We start from the raw sequence: 11,092 nt of genomic DNA, 5'->3' as shown, positions 1-11,092 counted from the left end.
CTATTTAAAGAATTTTGAATTTAGCGATTTTTGTAGTCCTATACAAAATAGGAGATTCCTCATAAGTTGTTAATTTATACTAAAAAAAACTATTAACAATTTATAGTTTTTTTTTGTATGTTTTTAAATAGTTATTAGCTATAGGTACCTATTATATAATTTTGACAAAATCTCAAGAATTTAAAAACTATTTTGTATAGTTAACAATTTTTTTAAATGTAGGTAATACAAGATTCCTCATATAATAAATTTTTTACCTATACTTATACATATAAATAAGTTTAAAAAAATAAAAAGTTTATCGAAAAGTCACATTATTTTTTTATGCGACCCATGCAAGTTCAAATATTTCTACGTCATTGGATATTTATCCGTCTAATAACTATTTTTCCTCAAACGAGTTTTTGATATTTATTAGTTAAAGGTATTAGGTATAATTCAAAGACCTGCAATATAACTGTAGTCTATATATATAGTAACTTGATATACTCGTATAGGTATATATAACTTGATTTTTTAACTAATGTTTATATCAGTACCTATTTTAAATACTCATGTAATAATGTTTTCAAGGATTTTGACTCTGTTTGAGGTAATTATATAAACTTTTAAAAATTGTTAAGGTCATTATATTTTAAAATATTGTATATTTACGAAAAAAACTTAAAATCCAATAAAATATAATAATCTATATATATTAACATCTTATAATTCTTATAAGACTGAGACGGTACCAGTATAGCACTATATAGCTTGAAGCTTCGTTGTACCAAGTACTACCACACATCTATACACTGGTACTTAGGTATAGATACGTAGGGAAATCAGTTTTGATATTTTGAAGATCAATTTTATTTTGTTTATGATAGTTATTATTAGTGATAACGGTCGTAGGCCACTAAACATAATAAAATATCATCGGAATAACTATATGTCTATATGCGCATATACTAATTACAATTATACAGGGTGCGGCGTAATGGACTCCCATATTTCAAATAATCATTAGCGCGTAATTAAACTGATTAGATTAAAGTGGTTTATTTCGCTAGATTAGATTATTAATAAGGTTTTTAGTCGTCACTATGCCGTGGTCTGGTGAACAACGTGGTTTCGTTATTGAGGCATTTTTCAAAAACGCTGAATGTGTGATTGCGACACAGAGAGCATTTCGCACTCGGTTCAGTTTGAATCCAAACGAAAGTGTCCCTGATCGGAAAACGATTTTGAATTGGGTACAACATTATAGAGCGACCTAGAACTATTGAGGAACTAAAGAAGGCTATCCGTCAAGAAATCTCCGCGATTCCACTCGATATGCTGGCGAAAGTGATGGAAAACTTTCGAGAACGGCTCCATATGTGCGTTGCTCGTCAAGGCAATCATTTAGACGATATAATTTTTAAAAAATAATTTTAAAAAAACCTTATATAATATAGTTTTTAAAAATAAAAATTTTTTTTTTTATCTTGTATCGTTTTTTTTTAATTCACTTCGGAAATGTGGGAGTCCATTATGCCGCACCCTGTACTTATTACTTATACACCAATACTGGCAAGTGGCAATACCATTATTGCGTACAACTCGCTAATCGCTTCTCATAATATATATAGATATACTCGTATGATGATTGTGATGATACAACCAATGAAAAGCGACAAACGTATGTTATTGATAGTGAGCGATATATTATGTAGTATAAGAGGTATGCGTATTATTAATTACAACTTTACCTTAGTATTTTATACCTATAATGGGTCAAACCACAGAATAGATAATATAAACTTTTATATAAAAGCCGGTTATAAGCGATGTGAATGTTCGCTCAAAAAAAATTGTGTTTAATTTTGTGCGATTTTGTTCACGTTAAAGTTAGGATGGGGCGCTTTATTATTATTAGGTATAGTATAGTATAGGTACCTACATTGCGAACGGCTCACAATGCCTTTCGTATGAATATAAGTCGCAGATAATTCACATTTTTCAGGTGATTATCGATTGCCTGCTATGTAGGTACCTAATAGATATTAGATAGTATATTTATACATCAGCATCAGCGATCATCTGTATATTTTGTGGATTAAACGTATAGGTATATTATCAACAGTCATGTGCCCATGTAGGCTATACAATTATTAAGTTATAAACACGATGTAGGAACTGTTTTTAAAAAAACTACCTATATATATTAAAAATATTTAATAAATCTGTTAAAAAAAGTTAATGTGTCGATTACTATTCATCCTTCCCACCTATCACTATGTACATGTAAACTGTAGTATATTATAACCCCAATAAAATGGCTTGTCACTTGTCCAACGTCAATGTACACTCGATAATGTCTATATATATATATATAGGTACAACAAAGATAATTACCAGTAGATACTTTTTTAATTTTATTCTGTTGTTCAATATAAGAATGCAAATTTTAGCTTTTAAATATTAAGTATAGGTTTAGGTGGTACCTATATTGTTTTATTAAAATAATAATAATAATAATATTGTATAAGCATCTTACAAAAATAAATAGATATATAGATTTGTTTTAAAGTTCTGTATTTATATATAATTTTTTAATTATTATAGTATTATACTATTTATATTTAAAACTCAAGGTTATTGAAAATTGAAAACGAAATGTCTTTGTCAACAGGTGTGCATCATTGGTGCATTGAGCAACATATATAGGAATTTAGGTTATACCTATATAATAGGTACCTACAATTAGATGATTCGGACATTTATGCTGTACATAAGCTGTAATAAGCATTCAGAAAACATATTGAAATTGTTATCAAGTCAATACTTGCAAAGATCGACTTTGCTATAGTTTTGATTTTATCTCACAAAGTCACAATTCATATTATTCATAAAAAGTAGAGATTAAAAAATATCATATTTCAATTTTTTTTTTTTTTTTTAATAAATAATCAAAAATGTTATTAAGTTATTTCCACGCGTTTTACAATAATTTAAATTTGTTTTTAGAATTATTACGGTTTTACTAAACTAATATACTGATTGAAATATAAAAAGTAATTTAAGTATTTTTAAGTTACGCGTATAAGTCAAAGATAGAAATTCGTCGCTTTTTATTCGCTTTAAATCCCTCAAGACCTTATGCCTACCTATTATCATTATAATCATTATATATATATATATACGATATACGAACCTATATGCGACTTATGAGTATGTATAAAGTAATAACAATGTATTCGGTGGACGGTGTTCAAACTATTAAATTATAATTAAATTATATATTATACCTACACAATATTAAGTATTTAAAAAGTGTAACATTTTTTAATTATTTTACTTTTAAAGGTAACGAATAATACCTATGATATTGGTTATATAAAAATTATATTAATAAATTTATAAATCAATAGTGTTTATATTAGGTACTAGCTGGTAATATACTACTATTACATAATATATTCTTTCTTAATACAGTGAGTAATTATAAATTGGGGAGCAGTGGCAGTTGACCTCCCCCCTTTAGACGTTTTTTTTATCAAAAATATAATGTTTATAATATAGGAATACAATCATTTGGTCGTGGTGAAAATATGTATTCAGCTGTTATGCTGTATTCACGTTATCGACTGCACTGGTGATAATAATCATTATCATTCAATTATTTTATTATTTTACCACGGTTGTAGATTTATTTTATTACTAAACCCTCCCCCCCCAAAAAAAAAAATCCTGGCTACGCCACTGTTGGGGAGCGTATGTATAATATATAGACTATAATACCGGGAATTCTCATTTAAAATTGTATTATTTATTATATTTCGTTTAATAATTTGAACGTTTTAGTAAAAATAAATTGATTATTATATTGTTGTTACAAATTGCTTCAATTTTATTTATAAAATTCTAAGTGGACATTCAAATGTTTTATTTTAGCTTTTTTTACACAAAGATAAATGTAAAATATTTTGGTGGGCCACGAAGGGGAAAAATATTAATTACCAGGCCAACTCAAACAAAAGTTTGGGAAACGCTGGACCATAATATATATTATAGTATGTACCTACCTACCTACAACCTACGCTAATGCGGCCAATATTAAAATTTTCAAAAAATTATAATTAAATTTATTATTTTAATTAACTCATGTCTCATAGGTAACCAAATATCGGTACTTGGATCTTGGAAATGTTGATTCGGGCTTGTAGGCAGTGAAACACTGATAATACACAAGTGTCTGGTAAAATAGTAATAATTCAATTTTAGTTACACTTACACCCAATATCTATATAGTCGGTCATGCAACAGCCAACAAGTCACTTTCATATAATATACTTCTACATCGTGTTTGCGCGCAAGTAAGTAAGTACTCTTTGGGAATTAAATGGCTGCGTGGCGCGCGGAAATGCGTAGATCGGATAGAATTTGGTGAATAAAGACATACAAGGTATGAGGAAATATACAAAAACGTTGACAATGCAGTGCAGATCTCATAATTAAATATTTATTATTCGCGAAGTGGCATTACACCTTTTACAACCATTCTGTTATTTTATAAATGTATTCCATAGACGAAACTAGGTCTATATAGCCTATAGGCTATATAGGTATTAAGTTAGAACGATTCTGACATTTTTAATAGCAAATAATAAGATATGGGAATAAATAGTAGGTACTATTAATTATAAAATTCACTGTAAAATATTTTAAAATCCTGGCTTCTTTTGTTGTTTTTCTAAAAAAAAAAAAACAAATTTAAACGTAGATTAAAACAATTTGAATATTATTTTTACATACTCTCTGAATTGATTTGAATGATGAACATTTTTTTGACATTTCACAAGAACTTCGTTGGTACTTGGTTGTCAGATAGGTAGCTAATTTTTGTAAAATAAAAAAAATTATTCAATAGAAATAATGGGTGTATATTGAAATGTATCAATTTATCAGATTTTTTTTTCCATAATATTTAAATTTTTATAATTTATATGCAAAATAAAAGTGAATGTACTTATCTGGTTCTATACTTCTATATTATATCAAACTAATTTATTGCTTACTCGTCTGTAATGAATACAAGTACGGTGGTATGGGCTAAAAGAAAATAATATGAAAAACTCATAAACACAACCTAGTCATTAGGTACCTACAGTGGCGTATTTAGGCCGGGGCCACCAGCTTGGGCTCCCAAGTTAAGTCCAAGTAGGGGGCCACAGAACCTGTACCATTACATACACAGAGGGCTCCCAGGCCATCAACTTACATGCCACTGGGTACCTATTATTGTTTAGCGATGTATACTAATTACTAGGTAACACTCTCTATTCCCTTAAGGGGATTGGAAGCGGTGATTTTCTGTCTTTGTCTAACATACACGCAACATAGGATATTATACACGTGTTCTATTTCTAACGTACCGATTGATAGAATGAAGCAATAAGAATTCTAAAAACAGAATTTGGCGTCAAGTCTTCTTGAGATCAACTTTCCCATTACTTTGATTTCATTATTTCGAGTTCTCAAAAAATTGAAATATGTCAATTTTTTAATTATTCTTTTAATATAACGTTTTTAGGATTTTGGGGGGTTATAAAATAAAAAATGTGGGAAAGTCGATCTCAAGTAGACTTGACGGAAAATTCAAATCTGTGTACAGAATTCTTATCGCTTCATTATATCAATCGGTACGTTGGAAATAAAACACGTCTATAGTCCTATGTTGCGTGTATGTTAGACAGACAGAAAATCACCGCTTCCAATCCCCTTAACTATTTTGGCGCCTGTTGTATATTATCTATAGATTATAACATAGCATATGCCTATAATTGTATTAATAAAATTTTGAACTACATATAAATCGATAAAACCCAAATAAATAGGGAAATTTCCAATTGATTAGGTATATGATTAACTCATACTTTTTAAAACCAAAAAAATAACACAAAACAATAGTGTATTTTTCTTTTTATCCCTAATAATTAGTAAATTTTTCTACACTCAAGTACCACATAGTTAAATTTTAATCTAACAAAACAAGCATTGGTGTATAGTTTTCTATGTTCAAATTTATTTTTATAGCACAAACTATAGGATATTATGTTAGTCAGTTTTAACATTTCCAACCTTAATTTTTAAGAAATTTTTTTATATCATAAAGGAATATATTGACAATCTTTATTAAATAAGTATAAATGAACAATACAATAAGTAAAAGTTATGGTGTAATAAGTAGACGTTTCATTTTTCATGATCGAATGAAGGGAGTGTTCAAGACACCACTTATAAGTTCATATTTTATCATCATTTTTAAGAAATCAATAATTTAAACACATTTTGTTTGTTTTGCCAATAGTTGAATTAGATTATTACAATCATTCTTGGCACAGATCTACAAGGATTAAATAAGAAAATTACATTTCGATATCTAATACCTTTAAACCAGTACATATAATATATTGTGTATATTATGATTTATATTGTGTCATACATAGAACAGCATTGTTAAACACATTTTTTCTTAAACCACATACCTATACATACTTAGATATATGATCTAAGGTTAAATAGAATAAATTACATACATTTGACAACCAAGAAGTGCTAGGTATTTCATAAACTACTATTAAAACCCCACTACCAATTTCTCAGTGTCAGACCCATGTAATCAACTCTAAAATAGTTTTATAACATAACCTTAATATTAAAAATATATTAAACTGAGTTAACATAACCTTATAATTACTTAATTTAAACAAGATAAAAATTAAAACTAAAATATCAGGAGTAATATTAATTGAATGTAGAATAATGTATAGGTACTTTTTATGATATTCTGTAGGTAATTAATGTAGGTATTTAAAATTAGGACGCTAACAAAACTATTAATGATATAATTTTATAGTAACATTTTAAAACATAAATATTTTTTTTTTAATAAAAACTAATCATCTTGCTTATTATGCAATGAAATTATTTAAGTATTATTTATTAATGCTAAAATAAAAATGTGCTATTTCAAGTTGACATTTTTTAAATTGTAATTTGAAAATCATTATTACATTTTAAACCAATTTTGTTACTCATCAGTCATCACAGTCCAATAGATATTTATTAAGAACATAATATCTTAAGAAATTCAAATACTAACTTAATAATTGCAATTATAATAATAGATAATAAATATTATCTTTAAAATATTAATAAATACCAATATGTATTTTTTCTAACGTATACAATTATATAAAATCAAAACAATTAAGAATAATGTAAAAAATAAATAAATAAAATAATACAATTCATACAAAACTTGATTAAAATATATTCATGGACAAGATTTATTTTGTTCATGTACTTGTATAGTTTATGTACCAAAATGTGGCACACTATATGGACTACAATAGAGCAATTTTTTTCAGCTCTAAAATAATAGGCTTACTTGAATATTTTAGTTAAATTAACTTTCTTGTTGTGTACTGCAATGTTTTCATTAGTTCATATCTTCTTTACTTTATAAAACTAAACAATTTAATAAAATTATAATAGATTAAAATACATAAATATATTAACAAACATACGACAATATATGAATAAGAAAATACTTAATGGTCAATTCTTGTAAGTTCATAACAAGGCTGATGATGTTCTAACCATAATACAATATTATACACAATAATAAAAAGAAAACTTAAAAAGCCTATTTTTTTTTTTGAATATAATAATATATGAAGCAAAAAAGCTCCATTAATGACAACTACTTCCAAGGAGAGAATTCTGTAAAAATAAATATATTAGTTAAAAAGCCTAATCAGAGATTAAAATTATATAATTACCCTATGAACATTACATGTAGTCATGTGATTCTGGCTATCTAAAAGCCAGCCAACATGTATAGCACAATTATAATGTATACTCGATTTGCAATGACGTGCTGTACATCCAATACTAGCACCATTAACACCACAATAACTACAGATCTAAGTAAAAAAAAATGTTTTTATTATTATCTATAATTTAAATAATATATAAAAATACTTACAGTATTTTTTGCAACTCTCACACTATCTTCCAACCCAATAATTTTATCCCCAACCATATAAACACCAGACGCCCAAACTAAACAATTTTCATGAGTCCATACTTCAATATATGTTTCTGAAGTATCATTATCATTTAAATTATGTTTAGATTTCTGTAAATTACATTTTAGCCATAAAATATGTTCAATAATAAAAGTGGTTTAAAAATACCTTTCGCTTAGGGTTATCATTTGATTTTACAACCTTTGGTATACTGACATAATAAGGACCAAAAAGATCTCCAGAAGGATCATGGACAACGTTTCTTACATCAGGTCCTCGCGAACAGAATACACATTTCCAATCACTACTTTCTAAATTGTTCACATCAGGTTTTTCTTCACCATTGCAACCACCAGATTTATATGCTTTCAAAAAATTATAAATAATTAATATTAAGTTATTTAAAAAAACAACGACCTATGACACTTTTAAACTATAACTTACAATAAGTCTTTCGATTAATATTTCGACCATCTAATGAATCCTCATCATCTTGAACATTTCGATTAATTATAACAAAACTTGTTGGATTTTCTATGTTACCCCCATTGACTCTTATCAATGGGCCTTTATATTTTTTAATAGGTGGTTCAACAACTGGTTTCGATTTTTCAGCTATGGGTAGAATTTTTTTAACTTTTTTTAATTGTTTCTTATTTTTATTATAGGGCCTCTTTGTAGAAATTATTGGTTTTGATTTATTTTCAGTTATTATTTGTTGATCAGATGTACTAGTTGATGTAATGACTCCACCAAATAATTCTTCTAATTTGTTTTCTACTTCAAGGAATTGAGAATGTGTGTCATGAATTTTTTTTGAAGAATTTTCTGATGGTAGAGAGTCTTCAGATTTATCATGTTCTATTCTAGGTATAGGAGATGGTGATTTAAGTATTTTTTCTACAGATTCTGCCCTCATCATTGATGGCGATGGTGATTTTATTGGTTTAACAATTTTAATAACAGATTGTTTTTCAGACTCATTTGTTTGAAACATATTTTCCAACATTTTTTCAACATTATTTGTATCTTCAACTTCAATTTTAATAGGAGTATCAACTACATCCCAAGTGATCTTATTATCTTGTTTACTAAGTTTGTTTTGATAACTTTCAGTATTAAAACTTTTTACATTTTGAATACTTATACTATCTGGGACATCACATCTGACTTCAGACTTAATAACTTTAAGAGGGTTTGGTGCTATAACACTTATAGCCTTCTCTTCAATGGTTCCTATTTTAGTTGAATTTATTTGACCATTTACTTGATCTCTTGCTCGTTTATAAGAAAAGTTTTCATATTTTTTATTATTTGAAGACAAGTCAATAGACATTTGCTCAGATTCTTTTTTATGTTTATTGAGATCAAACTCAACAGTTCGAGATAATGAGAAACTGGGTGATACATTCGCAGAATGCGCTGGACTAGGAGATGGTGGACCAGGTCTAGATGGTGGTGGCATATTATTTCTTGAATCCATCCACCTATCAATTACAGGAGTATGTTGGGGTTTGTGCATCTGTAATGCAGCAACATTGTGCAAAGAAGCATATGGTGTATTTCTGTAAGCGGCCATATCTATAATCCGATAACAATACAACTTAACACTTGTCAATGAACAATTCAATTAATTATTTACCTTGTTTAGTAAACCACGAAGATAACTGATGAGAAATTGCAGGAGGGTGGAATGTAAGTGGATGAGGAACAGAAGGTGTTGCAGCAGTTGCCAAATGATGTCTTTGCGGTGCTGGGGCCGCTGGGGGTAAATGATGATAAGATGGAAATCTTCCCTCAGACATTTTTATTCTACAATATTAATAAAAGTAATAGAATAATTTTTTTAATGTAAATAATGTGATATGGCTAATTAGGTAGATTAAAATTTAAAATCATTTATTTTCAATATTATTTTGAGTAATCATTAATTAATCGTGTTATCACAATGTAAATGTTACCCTAGGGAATGTAAACATATTAATTGTAAGGTTATTTTACTTAGTACCCAAAACAATTTAAAAATTTTATTTAATAAAAATCAATTAAAATAAGTATTATTTACAACACTGACCAAATGTTAAATAGTAAAAAAAATAAAATAAATATATACACACTTTTGGCAAAGTTGAAAGGTATCAGATGATTTTATTCGACCGTTGTAATTGTTATACAATACATCTTTACGCGTACGTGTTAATTTGTACAATTTTAATCAAAAATCGTACATGGCATTAAATAGTCAAAACAATTAAAAGTAATTTCCAAAAATAAAATAATTATTAAATTTAAATAAATTTTCACAATTACTATTGAAAAATTTCATATGAAAAAACTTGTCACTACCAGAGCCATTTTTGTTGTTGTGGTTCATGGTTTTTCTGATCTCTATGACTCTATTTTCTCTCTCTTGCATACATACTTACATTGTCGGCACTACAACCTCTTTGGAACCAATTAAACCGTCATGGACGTTGGATAAATATAATAAATTATATTCTACTATTCTAGCGTCCTCTAGTTGGCCATTAATCACTTTTATTACCCGAATTGCAGAACAAAAAAAAAATTAATATTGGTACTTATTCATATTTCGTATAATATTATTTTATATACTTGATACTTTACACTTTTACGGCTAAAAGTAGATAGGAAATGTATTTATTAAATTATTATTTTTTTGTGGTGAATTTAATGAGGTTTCTATTAGTTTTCGTTTTAATTTAAGCCTAAGCGGAGCAATGAATGTATATTGATTTTACGAAAAGTTTTTTTTACTTTTATTTTTTTGCGTCTGTCACGTCACATTGCCTTTTAGGAACAGTTAAAATGTTCCAATTTACAGCTTTGAGGATGATTTCTGATAGAAAACATGATCTAGTTGGCGTCAAAAGTAAAAAATGTCGAGTACTTATATTTTACAAAATAATATAGAAAAAAATTAAGGAAAAACCGTATTTTTTACTCAAAATTAGTTATTAACAAAATCGATTTTGTTTTTAGGTACTTTCCTGTTATATATGAGACTACCT

The 11,092-nt window shown here is 27.4% G+C and overlaps 1 protein-coding gene across 4 annotated transcripts; it reads right to left on the bottom strand.

The window, feature by feature from the left end:
* Window positions 1-6,397: 6,397 nt before the first annotated feature.
* On the bottom strand, window positions 6,398-10,455 carry LOC132929553 (uncharacterized). Of its 4 annotated transcripts, none has more exons than XR_009662121.1 (8): window positions 10,178-10,455; window positions 9,703-9,872; window positions 8,505-9,641; window positions 8,229-8,425; window positions 8,018-8,170; window positions 7,812-7,955; window positions 7,557-7,752; window positions 6,398-7,497 (listed from the first exon to the last, which is right to left on the bottom strand). XR_009662121.1 is itself a non-coding variant. In XM_060994979.1 (7 exons), exons 2-7 carry the CDS (start codon window positions 9,863-9,865, stop codon window positions 7,723-7,725), a joined length of 1,824 nt encoding a protein of 607 aa, XP_060850962.1. In that variant the 5' UTR covers window positions 9,866-9,872; window positions 10,178-10,455; the 3' UTR covers window positions 6,398-7,722. The 4 variants fall into 4 exon arrangements, 2 of the variants coding, with proteins under 2 accessions (XP_060850962.1, XP_060850964.1); XR_009662120.1 differs by having other exon boundaries at window positions 7,581-7,752; XM_060994979.1 differs by having other exon boundaries at window positions 6,398-7,752.
* Window positions 10,456-11,092: the final 637 nt, after the last annotated feature.

The sequence above is a fragment of the Rhopalosiphum padi genome, chromosome 4 (assembly GCF_020882245.1).
Source record: "Rhopalosiphum padi isolate XX-2018 chromosome 4, ASM2088224v1, whole genome shotgun sequence".
In the NCBI taxonomy this organism is placed as follows: domain Eukaryota; kingdom Metazoa; phylum Arthropoda; class Insecta; order Hemiptera; family Aphididae; genus Rhopalosiphum; species Rhopalosiphum padi.
This window is presented reverse-complemented; position numbering and strand designations above follow the sequence as displayed.